This window comes from Lethenteron reissneri, chromosome 32 (assembly GCF_015708825.2).
Source record: "Lethenteron reissneri isolate LAM-NWPU_2019-01 chromosome 32, ASM1570882v1, whole genome shotgun sequence".
NCBI classification, from domain to species: Eukaryota; Metazoa; Chordata; class Hyperoartia; order Petromyzontiformes; family Petromyzontidae; genus Lethenteron; species Lethenteron reissneri.
The window spans coordinates 12469687-12486236 of NC_083810.1; the positions used below are offsets into that span (position 1 = coordinate 12469687).

Sequence of the window (16550 nt, forward strand, 5' to 3'; positions counted from 1 at the left end):
TCGGCACAGCCACATCATCGAAACGCCGCGTGTTGTTTCGACGGGTGGAGGTGGAGGGGGCGAACCCCGGAGAGGAACTCGGAGAAAAATCCACGCGACCACCACGAGAAGAAAGAGAGAGAGAGAAAACACGCGAACTCCCAAAATAAACAACGACGGGACATCGCCAATAGTCAGGGAACTGGGTTCGACCTCACGACCCCTTTGCGTGCCGAGTCGAGTGAGACATCTACCACCACCCCCACGCCACTACAACCGACTCGCTCTCGCCTTTTTACTTCGTACGTCTCCTCCTTCTTCCGGCAAAGAAGTCATCGTCAAGAGGCGCGCGGTCGAAGCCGTCACCACCCCCCCCCCCCCCCCCCTCTGGCTTCGTCTCGTATCGCCGACGACGCAGAAGAAGCAGCAGCAGCAGCAGCGGCGGCTTCTCTCTGTCGCTCGACCTTTGTGTTCAGTAAATTCGCGCAGACGTCGCCCCGGTCAATGCTCCGATGCTATCTCTCTATCTATCTCTCATGCCTTTGTCCGTTATCTCGCTATCTCCGTGTCTGTGCTCTATTTATAGGTGCAATGAAAACCCCAAAAAATAACTACTGTCATAAAGCAATGGATGTGTAGTATGTGTCGCAGCGTGCTGTGGAGTTCGTGTTGGCCCAAGTGCTACAACATAGCCGCGACCACATCAATAGGTTCCCTGATTTTTTTTAACACTACTAAATGATGGGTTATTGTATCATACTTCACCACGATGGTCAGAGCGGGTTGGCATTGGTGGGGAGCATAGCCCGCGGGGACATAGAAGTTCAGTACAGTAACGGACCGGTACCTCCCGGAGCAACGTGTAAACACCTGCTTGTGCAATTGACATCAACGTAGATGTCGTTTATTTTTGTTCTCTTTCCGGCCGCGACTAGATTAGGACCGTTCAAGCGCGTGGAGAGAAACGTCGGACATGCCTCCAAGCGCAGCAGCAGCAGCTCTGTTGCGTCTTTTGAACAGCAACACAAGAAGTCCAAGCGAGAGAGAGACAGAGAGAGAGACAGAGAGACAGAGAGAGAGGATGGTGTAAAGAGCAACGCAACGCGACTTTCTCTCCATGACAATGAGTCAAAAGATCCACATCGCATTGCCTCTTCTGTACTCGCGCACAAAGGCAAAGATCCCCCCGATAGCCTTTGCTGACGCTCGGGGACAAGTGCTGTTAGCGAGCACCTGTGAAGGCCGGCACGGGGGTTGGGTGGCCAGCACCGCGCCCGGCCGCCTTTGTCTCCCCAGTGGCGATGTTTTTTTACGCACCGCACCAGGTACTCATTTGAGGCCGAGTCCATCTAGTGGAGGCCCAGGACCGGTTCAGATAATCGTCACGGGTGTTGGCCGTGAGCGGGAATCGAACTCGGTTCGTGGCGCAGCGTAGCGCTAACCGCTACGCCACCGTTCCCCAAAGACAAAGATCCCCCGTGTAGCCTGTAACAGACTGTTGGGGCAAGTGCTGTTGTTGCCGGCACGGCACACGAGGGGGTGGGTGGCCAGGACCAAGCCCGGCTGCCTTTGTATCCCCAGTGGCGATGTTTACACACCGCACCAGGTACTCATTTGAGGCCGAGTCGATCTAGGGGAGGCCCAGCACAGGTGCAGATAATTTGGTGCTGGGGGCCGTGGGCGCGAATAAAACTCGGTTCGCCCGGGGTTCGTAGCGCAGCGCGCTACCGGACACACACGTGCACACACACATACATACACACACACACATGTACACACATACACGTTCACACGTGTACACACACACATGTACACACACACATGTACACACACACACATGTACACATGTACACACACATGTACACACACACACGTGTACACACACACACATGTACACACACACACATGTACACACACACATGTACACACACACGTGTACACACACACACGTGCACACACACGTACACACGCACTACAGGCCACACACAGGACGACGCGCGCTGCTACTTCCAGCTGCGAATGTCCGCCGTGACCCTTTCACACCTCGTGGGGGGCAGTGGCATACACAGATCACTGTCACAGATCACAGATCACCGTCACAGATCACAGAACACAGTCACAGATCATAGTCACAGATCACAATCACAGATCACAGTCACAGATCACTGTCACAGATCACAATCACAGATCACAGATCACAATCACAGATCACAGTCACAGATCACAATCACAGATCACAGACCACAATCACAGATCACAGTCACAGATCACAGATCACAGTCACAGATCACAGATCACAATCACAGATCACAGTCACAGATCACTGTCACAGATCACAGATCACAGTCACAGATCACAGATCACAATCACAGATCACAATCACAGATCACAGTCACAGATCACTGTCACAGATCACAATCACAGATCACAGTCACAGATCACAGATCACAGTCACAGATCACAGATCACAATCACAGATCACAGATCACAATCACAGATCACAGATCACAATCACAGATCACTGTCACAGATCACTGTCACAGATCACAGTCACAGATCACTGATCACAGATCACAATCACAGATTACTGTCGCAGATTACAGTCACAAAACACTCACAAAACACTCACAAAATGCTCTCACATTTGCGGCCCACACACAAAACAACGGGTCGCTTGGCTAAACCCTGTTTGAGAACGCGGCGTTCAGCTAATCTAATACTATACATGTAAAAAAATGAACACATTTGTCAACAACTACATAAAACAGGTGCCGTTTCAGGCAATAGCCCTTCATCAGAACACACAGTTAGAGAGTTGAGAGAGGTAGAGGGGACTAAGAGTTGTTGGAGACTGCACTTTTACACGCCATGAGACCTAATGACGATACCTTCGACATTTTCGAACATATTTTCTGATGACCAGTGTCGAGACTTGCCATGTGAATAGCTCCACTAAGAGTTGAACACATCGTAGGCTTTCGCGACCAAGATGATCCATAATAGAGGTTTGTTTGTGGGTTACATCGAGTCAATATAAAAGTGTCGTTAAACCCGCCACCATCCGACACAGCCAATTAGTAAGGTCTGTCACGTGAACAAACCTTACTAATTGGCTGTGCTGGGTGGTGGCGGGTTGAACGACACATTTATACCATTGGAACCTCATTTGCCAGAAGAAAATGTGAGACTGGGTTCTAAGGAAAGCTGTCTCGGGTGTGGACCAATCAACTTCAAGGACAGTACATACATTATCAGAGTTATGTTTTTTGTTTGCATTACGACTGCAGGTATTGTGGTCTATGCAAACATGACTCCTTGTAAAAAAAGGTGTCAGTTTTGTTGCCAGATAAAAGGGTAAAAAAAGCAACTATCATTATGACACATTTATATTTACACGAATAGTTCGCTATTGGGCACGCAAACCCTTCAAATAATAAAATAAGTATGACTTGTTCGGACGATCTCCAGTCATTCCATTCTAATGTTCTAGAAGGGTTAGAAAGCTGAAAGCGTGCGACCAACATCGTTGAGCGTGTGTCTATAAGAGAAACAACAAGACAATAGGCAAAGTTTGTTGCAATACGTGGCCGATTAGTTAGACTCGCAGCGCAGGCTCAGGTGGCAATTGCCCTGCGTTGCTTGCAAGTCTCGCACGAGACAACGACACTTCGTGTAACGTCCTCCTGCATCGTCAGGGGGACCCGAGACATTTGCCTGCCGTGTGGCGTGACGCTCAAGCCGATAGAAAGCCGACAAAAGCCTCGCTGACGACGTAACACAAGCGGAGAATCTTCGACAACCAGGAAAGCTACCGAGTATTGTTCATGTTCGATCAACTGTTTCGTCTTAAATTTCGATTTAAAGCTTTCGTGATTGCAGGGTTTCGTCTTCTTGGTTCTTTCGATAAAGTCACGTAGAAGGGAAATAAAAAAAAAACATAATAAAATAATTCTCACGACGTTTCGGCCACAACGCAAGCAGCCATCCTCCGACAGACCTGTTTTTCACCTGAGGACGGCTGCTTGCGTTGTGGCCGAAACGTCGTGATAATTATTTTTTTATGTTTAATTTTTATTGTTTTTATTATTTCCCTTCTACGTGACTTTACCGAAAGAACCAAGAAGATGTTTCGTCTTACTCTCCTAGCCGTCCTCTGATTCACACTCCCCCGTGATGACCATGCAGAGAGTGAGTCATCACCACCACCACCACCGTCGTGTCAGCCATGGCCACGCACACAACGATCTGCAAGGCACCGCAAGAGAGGCGGCAGAGGAAACGACCACCCCGCATTCCATTCGGTTTGTGATTTATTAGTTCAAGCCAAAAATGTGCGTCGCCGCTTGGGGAGGCCCCTCCGGTCGTGGATTGATCACGGGCGGGGTGAGGATGATGATGATGATGATCAGGGCCACAGATCGCGTGTATACTCATCGCTCGCAATCAATTCGCGTGGTTTGTAATGATGCTTATACTCTTAGTTCTTTCGGTAAAGTCACGTAGGTAAAAAATGAAATTCAAATTTATAAAAATAAATAATTGTAATTTCATTTTTTACCTACGTGACTTTACCGAAAGAACTAAGAGTATGACTCCTTGCAGTCACGAAAGCTTCAAATCTAGAAATGATGCCTATGTTTAATGCCAGATCGAGGCCCATTCACGTGGTGACTACGCCAAACATCACTCTTCAAGCGCCCGATTTTTTTTGTCAGATCTCAAAACAGCTAAGCAGGCTTGAGCATGGGTGGCGTTTGGATGGGCGACCACCAGGACTTCCCAGGTGTTGTGAAGTGGCCAGGAGATAGATGAAGGAGTATAGCATCATCATTATCCTCTCTCTCTCTCTCTTGAGTCTCGCTCGAGAGAGAGAGTGGTGGCTTTCCTCCGGTGCGCGTGTATGTTGGATGTATATTGAGCTTCTTTCGCGTCGTGCGTAGTAGCCAACCGTGCTAATCGGTGACTTCTCACATCATGCCAAACACTCAACCCACAACGGAGCAGAGGGTCCCAAAAGCCGAGACCTGGGGCCAATGATTGGCATAAAAATTTAACTAAAACGCCGAAACGTTTCTTCAGAAATGCTCTTTGTGGCGAGGGTGTTGTTTTTCCCCCGCGTCGCCTGAATAGCGCGGTTGGCTACGTAGGGTGCGAAAGAAGTTCAACATCGTACAAACATAATCCATACCACCACCTTGCCCCCCACTATTGATGAACGAGACAGTAGTTCGTTTTATTCACCACCCCCCACCCAAAAAAAATCTCACGAAATATCAAAATTCACCACCATCACCACCACCGCGCTAGTCGAGTGGTCCCGTAGAGTGCAAGACGCAACACCGACACTCAGCCCCCAGCTCGTGGCGTCTATCATCGCCGAAGCCGCTCCACGTGCCACGCACCATTATACCGAACCTCCCTCCCCCATCTGCCGTGTACCATCACTGACCCCCCCCTCCTCCTCCTCCCCACACACATCTGCCGTGTTTTATATCTTGCCCCCCCCTCCCTCCCTCCCCATCTGGCCGTGCGTTATACCCGAGGGCCCCCCACCCACCACCACCACCACCTCCTCCTCCCACCTCTCCCGTCTCTTCGGGGTCTGCACGCGCGTCTCGGCTCTGCATCGCGCTCGGCAGCGTGGCCGCTTTGAAGCGGCCCTTGGCGCCGGCTCTTGTTTAAGAGTCGCTTGTAATTGTAAATAATCGCACTTGTAATCTTTTGTTGTCGCGGCGGCGGGCGGCGGGGGGAGGGATGTGGGGTGTGGGGGGGACGTGGAGGGGTGGGGAGGGGGAAGGCGATTGTTTGGGGGTTGGTGGTGGGATGGGTGGGATGGGTGGTTGGGGCGTGGCCGAATGCAGTAGACGGGAGGGTCGGTCCGCCTTTGATTGTGAGCGGTTCCTATTCCTCGCTTTGAGTCTCGCTCTTTGACTCGCCGCTTCGACTGTCATAGGGCGCCTTGTGATGTTAATACCGTGGGGGGCCGAGGGGATGGGGGGGGGGTAAGAGCGAGATTCTGGGGAAGTATGGCTTTAGTTTCGGGGTTAAACGATTCAGCTATTCCACCGCTACCGCCCTGATAGTCGACCATCACGAAGCGATAGATATATTGAGCAAGTGACCGAACAGACGCCGAGGAGATGGAGCAATGAAATTCGCTCGCGTGCGTGGGTGATGGGTGCAATGCGGCCGCGAGAGATGGTGGCGGCCTGGGGAGGCGTCATCCAGCAGCGGATTGATTGCGACTGCCAACAATGACGATATTCTTGGTTTTTTCGGTGAATTCACGTAAAAGGGAAATAATAAAATGAAAAAAATAAAACGTAGTAAATTAAAATTCTCACGACGTTTCGGCCACAGCGCAAGCAGCCGTCCTCATGTGAAGAAACAGAGCTGTCGGGAAGACAGCGTCTGAAGAAACAGCTCTGTTTCTTCACAGCTCTGTTTCTTCACCTGAGGACGGCTGCTTGCGTTGTGGCCGAAACGTCGTGAGAATTTTATTTTATTATGTTTTATTTGTTATTATTTTATGATTTCCCTTCTTCGTGACTTTACCGAAAGAACCAAGAATATGAATCCCTGCAGTCACGAAAGCTTTAAATCGAAAAATAATGATGATGATGATGATGAAGATGCTGAACCATATCACGATTCATTCCACGCGAGATGCTCTTACTTGCCGCGGTTCGTCATTCAATCCAATAATCGATATGTTTTGTGAACATGGGTGCTGAAATTGGCACCTCGAGTTTCTGCAGCGGTCGCGTGAACCAATTACACACACGACGCGTGCGTTCCGTCGTCTCGTTTGTACTGTTCGTCACTTGCGCAGTGTTCGCTGTCTCGTTTTGTGATATTTTGTTCCCGCAAATTAGCAGCAAAATTCGCGATTTGCATACAATTTGCATATCGAGAAACGAACATCGGTTGTGATGCACGAGGCTTGATGCGTGGTTGTATCGGACTGAGCTATGCTCCCGGAAGAAATGAGTTCGATTCCCGACCACGGCCAACATCAGTGGCGAATGATATCTGAACGGGTCCAGGATCTCCGCTGCCTGTAACTCACTGTTACTCACCAGCGTGGTGAGGTATGGTGAAGTATGGTGAAACAACCCCATCACCGCCCACTGCGTGGGGATGCTTTAATCCAGAGATTGATCGACAAAGGGCTATTAGAACTACGGTGAGCCAAAATAATCGATATTAATCAATACATCTGCGCATGAGTTGGAGTGAACACTCCACGTAGCACGAGCTTCGTTCGCAATGCACGCACGGAATGTAAATGTCGCGTAATAAGCACTCCGCTATCTCTGTTTAATTAAAGGCACGCGTCACGGAAAGCTCGCAGTCATCAAAATCAAAACTTGCATCGTCGTCAACGAACAGAGGGATGGAAGAAGAAAAAAATCAAGTAATCATTAATATCGAGGTTAATTTTTAAATCCGTTTATCCGTAATCGCCATCGCATTATCAGAGCGAGAATGTGCCCAGACGCGACCTCACTGACCGCCTACTCGACATCATCTCTCACGCGGCACGTGACAGATTACACCATCATCATCATCAGCAACATCATCATCAGCAACATCATCAGCAGCAGCCATGTTCACTCCACCGCTGGATGAAGGCGCGGCAATTCGAGTGCGTCTATCGATGTTGCTTTCATCGCTCCAATATTCTGCGATGGACATCGTCCCTGTCGGGCGTGCGCGTTCCCTCCTCCGCCGTCGTCATTTCTGGCGAGCCGCTCTGCCCCAGAGCGCCGCTCAGACGTTTCTCGAGCGGATATTGCGACGACGCTTCCGACTTTGACAGAACCCAGCTCCGAAACCCGGCAGCGCCGTCCACACGAGTCTCAACGTCAACGCAACATTGAGCATGCGTCTTCTTGGTTCTTTCGGTAAAGTCACGTAGAAGGGAAATAATAAAATAATAAAAAATAAAACATAATTAAATTTCGATTTAAAGCTTTCGTGAATGCAGGGATTCATCTTCTTGGTTCTTTCGGTAAAGTCAGGTAGAAGGGAAATAATAAAATAAAAAAATACAACATAATAAAACATAATTAAATTTCGATTTAAAGCTTTCGTGACTGCAGGGATTCATCTTCTTGGTTCTTTCGGTAAAGTCACGTAGAAGGGAAATAATAAAATAATAAAAATAAAACAATAAAATAAAATTCTCACGACGTTTCGGCTACAACGCAAGCAGCCGTCCTCAGGTGGAGAACAGGTCTGTCGGAAAGACAGCGTCTGAATGAACACCACCAAGCTTGGCAGCGTATATTTAAGCTGGGTTAGGGGAGGAAGGGCGCCTTGACAAATGAAAAAAATTGTGCATGCACATTCGTGAAATGTGCAGAAGGCATTTATTTAAGCCGTTAAACGTGATCGTTTTAAGTGTTGTGCGCGGAACGCTGCCAGCCTACGGCGTAACACAAAAACAAAACCCCAGCAGCATCTGTTTAGCATGCCATCTGTGCTGATGACACCTACAGAGACGAAACCAGCCTGACGAGAGAATACCTTTGCCGGAACTGAACATCGCTCCTGGAGGCTGCTGACGGAAATTATTAGTGTTGCGTGTAAATAGAGTTGTCTTTACGCTTTTATATAGTTACACTCTAAAAATGTATATATATTCATACAACACGGTTTGGATGTAGGCCTTTGTCGCTTCTAATACGAGACCGCATCTGAACAGGAGTGGTCAAAGTGGGGTGGTATGCGTTGCCGGTCTGCGCAACAGATGGTTTGATGCCCCGGCTAATTGAGATATTACGCTACAATAAGCGACGTCCCTTAACACTGCGGGATATGACAGAGTGACTAGTGAATGCTGCTGTATTGTCTAGAACGTGCATTCGTTATGTAGAACTTTCCTGTATATGATGCACAGTAGCTACATATCACGATACGACGTGAATGGGGGTATACTGTACTGTATCTTGTATATCGAACTCAATACGTTATCTGGGACAACATCTAAAATACACGCACTATATATAAATATACAATCAATTGCGTATAAAACACGTGTAAATTAAATAGAATAGAATACATCATCATTTAGTAGAATGCATTATGACTACATTCAAACAAGTACAAGCTCGTGTTTTGTTACGTTTTCATCTATATTGTATGTGCATGTGTTGTTATCATTATCATTATTATGAGTATCAGTAGGCACAGTCGCTGTTGCTAATCCACTGCTGGATGAGGAAAGGCGCTGCCTCCGCCCTTCCCGACAAGCCGTGGACGTCACTTGACCATACTTCACCACACTTGGGCAGTCAGTGCGGGCTATAACATAACACCACGTTAGACACGTGCCCAAGTCGTTCTTAGAGACTCACCAATCGACCAATAGAATCACAATAATAATTATTCTTCATTATGATGGTGATCATCATGATCACCGCCGGCAGTTGAAAAGAAGAAAGAAATAAAGAAAAATCCCATAACGTCCCCGAAGACATCGAACCACGTCCGAGACCCGTGGCGCTGGGCATGAATAGCGCTAATTGTTGAACGACGCGTACGTGGAGAAACATACGCACGCACCCACGTGCGGGGCTACGGACGCATTAAACAAACGAGGGCAGCAGAAAGAGTCGCTTTGTTGATCGAGGCCACCGCCTCCCCGGTGATTGCACTGCGGCGTGTCGCGCGCCTATCTGCCGGTGCCTGACGTGTGAACACGGCCTTGTAAAGTTGCACGGCGCTTATCGAGTGTTTGAGCTGCGTTAAAGCGCTATTAGTCATGATGCCGCAGCACCGGCTGGTGAGAAACGTGGAACACTCCCCCCCCCCTCTTCCCCACAACCTAGCGACGTTGTTCCCTTCAGCGGAATCGTCGCGTGTTTGTCCACGTTGCGATATATCGACGGGAGTGTCACGTAGCGTGATGGGTGCACTCGTACCATGGGGGGGGGGGCTGACTTTGTTTGTGGGGCAGCAGCGGCGGTTGCAGGACTTTAAAGCGCACAGCGCTCAGAGCCCGACGATTCCCTGCTCGCGACCAATTTGACGAATGTTTGAACCCGTGCTGGGCTCCCCCTCGGTCGACTCGGCCTTAAATGAGTACCGAATGCGGTCTTGACCACCCGCCAAATCGGCGTGCTGTGCCGGCCTTCGTAGGTGCCCGCTAACAGCACGTGCCCACAAAAGTCAACCGAAAGGCTACATAGGGGATGTTTGTCTTTTGTGTACAGACATCATCATGATCATCGGCAGCCATGATCGATCCACTGCTAGATGAAGGCCTTCCCAAGCCGTCGCCATCTCATACGATCCCTAGCGATGTAACAATCCACCTGGCATAGTAGAGTTATACATACATATGTTTACGTAATCGTATTTGCATACATGCATGCTAAGTGCATATGCATTCTATCCTATTCACAAATAACTCAGTGACTCAAAAATAGCATTGCGGGGTTCACAGAGCAACAACAACAAAAATGAATCAATGTCCCTGGCAAATGATTTCCTGAAGAAGACGAGTTTGCCGAAATGTCCAGAACATGTGTTTCTTCAAAGTGGCAGTAAAACCCCAGTTGTGGTTCACCTGGTGTTGAATGCATAAACTCAGTGAATCGTCAGTAGCTGTATGCATCGCACGTTAGGTGAGTGTCCTAGGCAGGCGCATGTTAACACAACATGCCAACCGTACAGAGCGGGTGAACTCGGTTCAGTGTCATGCAAATAACAAAACTAAATTCAATGATACCATTTGTATGTTATGGTTATAACGTAATTTATTTGTAAAGATGTAATCTACACGACTCTAATCTCCGTTCGTTGTAACTTTGTTTTGTTTTCATCAATATTAGTTTTTCTTTCGCGCTGATGGCCCCGTGCTGTACAGAGGTGACACTCACCATCGACAATCATTGATTGTTTAACGCGCCCGACGCTGCTGATGACCACCGGACATGCCAAAACCGGTTCGCAAAATGTATTTTGCTTTAAACAAAACGCCGTTGGTTAACGCGAGTCTGGAAGGGCCGATTGGCGTGATGGACTAACATTTATATATTTAAAAAAAATTGTTCGACGCGGCATCTACTGAACAGATTATCTAAAGGCTACTATTGACGGTCGCGGCATTTGTAAACAAACAACGCGGCCGTGCTGCATGACTCTCGTGCGCTTACATCGTTGGTGACGTCCACCTCGCAACGAATCTTGCGACGAAGGCAAAAGCGGTCAGGTCAGCAACAGGCCCGCGACTAAAACTGCGGACGGACGTCGGTCGCGATGTCCGTCCTAGGACGTTCGCTCCTCGTGCAAGAGACGCAGAGGAGGAGCGGACTGCGTTTCATGGATTCACATTATCGCTCGCAAATTCGTTGAACCTCTTTCGCACAGTACTTCGAGTGGCATGGACCTTCAGACTCTTAGCTCACCTCGGGTCTCGGAGTTATTGGAGCGCCGCTGTGATTATGAAAAGGGCTGTTGCTTAATTCACGTGTGTAACCTGCCCCGAAGAAGGGGCATTACCGAAACGTCAGACTATTATATATACGTACATCGAAGCAGTGTTAATGAATAATGCGATGGATTTGCTGTGTGTTTAATGTGTTCTTGGGCAACACTGCCAACGCGCAGTTGATGATACGTGTGCATAACCATGGTTAAATATAGGGTCAAATAGATGGTCTGTACATATATACTTAGCATTTTTAATGTTGTTAGATTTGTTTTGCTTAAAGTATCTACGATAAGCGTCCAAACATCATAAACGAAAATAGGATGTATTTACGAAACATAATAAACCTATAACTCTTGAGTAAATATAATTATTAAAACATACGTAATGTTTAGAATATTGTTTTCTAACCGTGTGGTATATATGTACGGCATTGCTGAGACCGCGAGAGATGGTAATGACTGCATTGGTGAGGCCTTCAACCAGCAGTGGATCAATCATGGCTATTCGTGTCTTGCGCATGATGGAAATGTTCATGAGCTAAATGTCAACATCGTGTTTTTCTTTTAAACGAGTGATAAAGTCACGCGCGAATGAGCTAGACTGTATTTAACAACTCATCTTGCGACCACAATGCAACAGTACTCACGATATATCCTTCCATAATCAGTGTCAATAACATCTTGTAAATGCATAATCAACGTTTTTGGGTTTAGATCGCGTTATTTATAAATGTGTCGTAACCCTCCACCACCCGACACGGCCAATCAGTAAAAAATGTGTCACGTTGACAAAGACAAATAGTTCACTGCTTTAGCCCACCGGTGTGTTGAAGCCACAACATTTACAATTTGAGTACGACGTTTCGCTGGTAATTGCAACCAGCATCATCGGGCAATTCGCCAGAATGGTGAGGCTCTGCTGTGTCTCCCGTTCTTATATAGAGCAGCAGCAGGGTGACGTCATCATTAACTCATTAACTCATCATTTTTACTGATTGGCCGTGTCGGGTGGTGGAGGGTTACGACACATTTATAAATAACGCGATCTAAACTCAAAAACGTTGATTATGAATAACATTGGTCGCGAAAGCCTACGGGTTATCTTGTAAATGGGCAGCGTTTTGTCCTGACTCTGTCGATGAGCCTCAGGAATGACAAGGCCCGGCGCAGAGTTTGTCGGGGTTTTATTGTTTTGCGGGACACTTAGCTCGCTACATTCTTAGGTTTTTTCGGTAAAGTCACGTAGGTAAAAAATTCAAATTGATAAAAGTAAAACAAAAATAAAATAAAAATCACGACGTTTCGGAGGCAACACAAGCTTCCGTCTTCAGGTGGAACCGTCACAGCACGATACTTGATACAGCAATCGTGCTGTGACGGTTCCACCTGAAGACGGAAGCTTGTGTTTCCTCCGAAACGTCGTGATTTTTATTTTATTTATCAAGTGATACAGCAGTCGTGCTGTGACGGTTCCAACTGAAGACGGAAGCTTGTGTTTCCTCCGAAACGTCGTGATTTTTATTTTATTTTTATTTTACTTTTATTAATTAAATTTTTTTACCTACGTGACTTTACCGAAAAAACCTAAGAATGTGAATCCTTGCAGTCACGAAAGCTTCAAATCTAGAACTTTGCTCGCTGTTTCGTCACTCGTGCGCGATTGTTTGACGCGTCCCCGACGCAAGCTCGCCACACTTACGGACGCGCGCCCCCACCGCCTCGTATCCGTTTCGTGAAATCGTATTGAAATATATATTTGTGTAGAGATATATTTGTTGCTAATTCTTTCCGAAAGCACGTGCGGGAACGCTTTGTGTCCCGTTACATTTGCACGTACGGAGGAGCGTCGTGCCGAACGCGCGCTATCACGCCCTTCATTGATCAACTCGGGGGAGAACAGTTGTGTATATTTGTGAATTAGTGATTTACAGAGCTAAGTCAATCAATCTGCTGTTGGGTGAAGGCATATCGATGGTTGGTGGAGGGGTAGCTGTTTGACCACACAGATCACCGCGCTGGCAACTTCGTTTTGGCTAAGAAAGTGGGTTTGGTGAGTTCGCCTAAGCCCTGTTTAGATATCACTCACCACTGCTGTAGATGAGAATCGAACACAGGTATCCGTGTTCATAGCACAGTGCGCTAACAATGACACCACCGCGCCTAACACCCCCCCCCCATCCTCCTCCAGCCCACAATCCCCACAACGCTCAGAAACCCGTACGCGAATTCGCAGGTGAAGTTGAACAACTACGTTCGTTTTTTCCTTTCTTAAATTCGATCAAAATAATTATGGAACGGTAACTGATTTCTGGCCTTGACAATTCCATCGTAAAAAAAACTCGAGTTGGCAGCACACGCGTGAACGCGAATTCGTTGTACTCGGCCGCTTTAATATGCCCGCGTTCACTAACCACTGATTTCCTGCAAAGGCTCTAAATTGAGTTTTTTTTGTAAGTGCGCAGTTAGGGTCAGACACGGGCGGACAGATAGCGGTGCGAAACTGATGCCTCGGAAACCCACCATCGAGAAAAAGGAAGGATGTCACTTCGTGATACGTTTACAACGTTAAATGTGTTATTTGTTTACGGGGAAAGTCTCGCTAAGTCCTACGAAGACTTTGTTTGTTATTCCCTTCATGAGAGTCCAACATTGAGATGTTTGGCCGATGCAATGTGCGCGCGTTTTGGCGTAGAAAGAGCAAGCATCGTGGTGACAGTACTTACTGACAGTACTTACTGATAATACTTACTGACAGTACTTAATGACAGTACTTACTGATAATACTTACTGACAGTACTTACTGACAGTACTTACTGATAGTACTTACTGACAGTACTTACTAACAGCACTTCCATTGTTTCCAAATTAACTTATTTTTTCTTAAAATAAGTTCCGTTGATTCTCATGAAAGCAGTTGTTAAACAAAAAAATCGTTCGGACGGATTGAAATGTATACGCATTTACAACCATAGAAAACCCAACATGTACGAACCCCGTTTGCATTTTGTCTCATTAATGCGTTGAGGACGCATTTTAATCTGAAACAAACCGCGCGTGTCACATAGCGAGTCACATCGCGGCACGGTCAAATGTGACGCGTAGCGCCACGGAACACGGCACCACGAGTGGACGCGAAAGACGAACAGCTCCCCCGTGGACATGTTGTGCAGCTAATCCGAATTTAAAAATAAACCCATCCCGAGTTTGATTCGAATAACTCATAACGTGACACATTTCTCACACGTTTAAATGCAAACTCGATGATGGAAATAATTCCTCCGAAGTAAACACTCCGTTTATGTGAATAACACAGGCACGCCGCCTGCGCGTTCACCACAACCTGTACATACACTACCTCGCAACAGAAGACATTATCTGACGTTTCGGGCAATGACCTTTCTACTCACTACAGCACGAGCCGACTTCTTCCTCGGCTCGCCCCGTCAGGCGTCACACGGCTGCGTCGCGGTGTCGCGGTGTCACGGCGGGTCATGCTTACAGATGCTTGGCGCGGGCTGTACGTTCCTCCGCATCCAGTCGTAGGGGCTCTTGCGCACGCTGTCCGGGGAGCTCTCCTCGCCCTGCACGCCGCCCATCCCCCCGGACATTACCGGCAGGTACCCAACGTGCACCCCCAACGAGTGCGCGTGCTGCTGCTGCTGCTGTTGCTGCTGCTGCTGCGCCACGCTGTAGTCCGTTAGCGGTGGAGAGTACGGCGCGCCCATGTGGCTGGGAGGAGACGGAGTACTTTGCTGCTGCTGCTGGATTGTGACCATGGACACCCCGCCGGCTGCCGAGGGAGGCTGCGACGAAGGCTGCGGAGCGGCGGTTGACGAAGGAGGAGGAGGCGGTGGTGCCGGTGACGGCGGCGGCGCGACGCCCTGTCCCGCCAGCGAGTAGCCCGTCCACACGTCGTCCCGGCCGGACGCGTACGGCGAGTGCCAGCTCGGCTTGGGCGGCGCAGGGTGGTGAGAGGAGTGGTGAGAGTGGTGCGGGTGGTGGTGGTGCGGGTGGTGGTGCGGGTGCGGGTGGTGAGAGTGCGTCCCGTGCACTCCGCTCGCGTCCGGCACGGCATGGTGATGGTGGGGGTGGTGGTAGCTGCCGTAGTCGGTGTACTGCGCCGTGGCCGAGGCGGAGAAGTTCTGGTGGTTGAGTCCCGAGTGTCGCATATGGTTAGAATACATGGCGACGTCTTTCTCCAGGAGGTAGCTCACGTACATTGTAGTTGGCGCTCAGCTGGAACAACGCACATGCCTGCTGCTGGCTCCTCCGGCTCGACGCATCTGCTGGCCGCTTCTGTGCCCCCCCCCCCTGCCACCCTCCCTCCCTCCGCCCACCTTGTACTCGGCGTGCCCGCGCGTCCCTCGCCCGCCTCCCCGATCTTCTCCGCGGGGCAAGTCGCCGGGGCAAGGCGTGGAGAGGTCGCCCCTGCCAAGGCACCGAATGAGCGGCGGGGCTGACGTCACGCAATTAGAGCGGCGTCAAACTCGCTGTGTCGCGGTGCTGTCTCGTGCCCCTTGTTACTAGCACTCACGCCAGCGCGACTCTTTACTCTTATACCTTCATAGTGCACCCACCCACCCATCCACCCTCCTCCTCCTCCCTGATCCACTCCTCCCTCCCACCCGCACAGCAAACCGCGCCGACTCTCATTCTCTCCCTCCAGCCTTGCTAACCCCCAGCCCACATGCCCTCCTTAACCTCATACCCGCTCGGCCCTTGCTCGCACACGCACGCACGGCGGAGCGTGTACACACAGTGGTAATTCGCAAGCGAACAAAGTCCACAGATGGTTGTGTATGCGTGTATGCATGTGTATGTAATGCGTGTGTGTGTGTGCGCGCGCGTTGGATTTCCGCACAAGGATGACGTTTTTCACGAATATCGTCACCGGTCTTGGCTTTTCTTTATATTCCGCAGAAAATGGGCACCTGGGGAGACAAAGGCGGCCCGGCGTGGAGCTGACCACACCGTTCCGCTCGTGCGCTGCGCTAGCCTTCACGTGTGCTCACTCGCAGCACTTGCCCCAACAGCCTGTGTAGGCAATGCTGGGGAGTCTTTGTCTTTGTGACTGTGTGTGTGTGTGTGCCACCAACCCAGCCGCCACGTTGCAATCAATTTTGCGTTAA

At 49.1% G+C, this 16550-nt stretch overlaps 1 protein-coding gene across 2 annotated transcripts in view; it reads right to left on the reverse strand.

The window, feature by feature from the left end:
- Positions 1-15794, reverse strand: part of CDX2 (caudal type homeobox 2) — a 28613-nt gene extending 12819 nt beyond the window's left edge. For both annotated transcript variants that reach the window (XM_061564026.1, XM_061564025.1), the window contains exon 1: positions 14921-15794. In XM_061564026.1, coding sequence (XP_061420010.1) covers positions 14921-15641 — 721 coding nt within the window. In that variant the 5' untranslated portion in view covers positions 15642-15794. The remainder of the gene's footprint in view (positions 1-14920) is intronic.
- Positions 15795-16550: the final 756 nt, after the last annotated feature.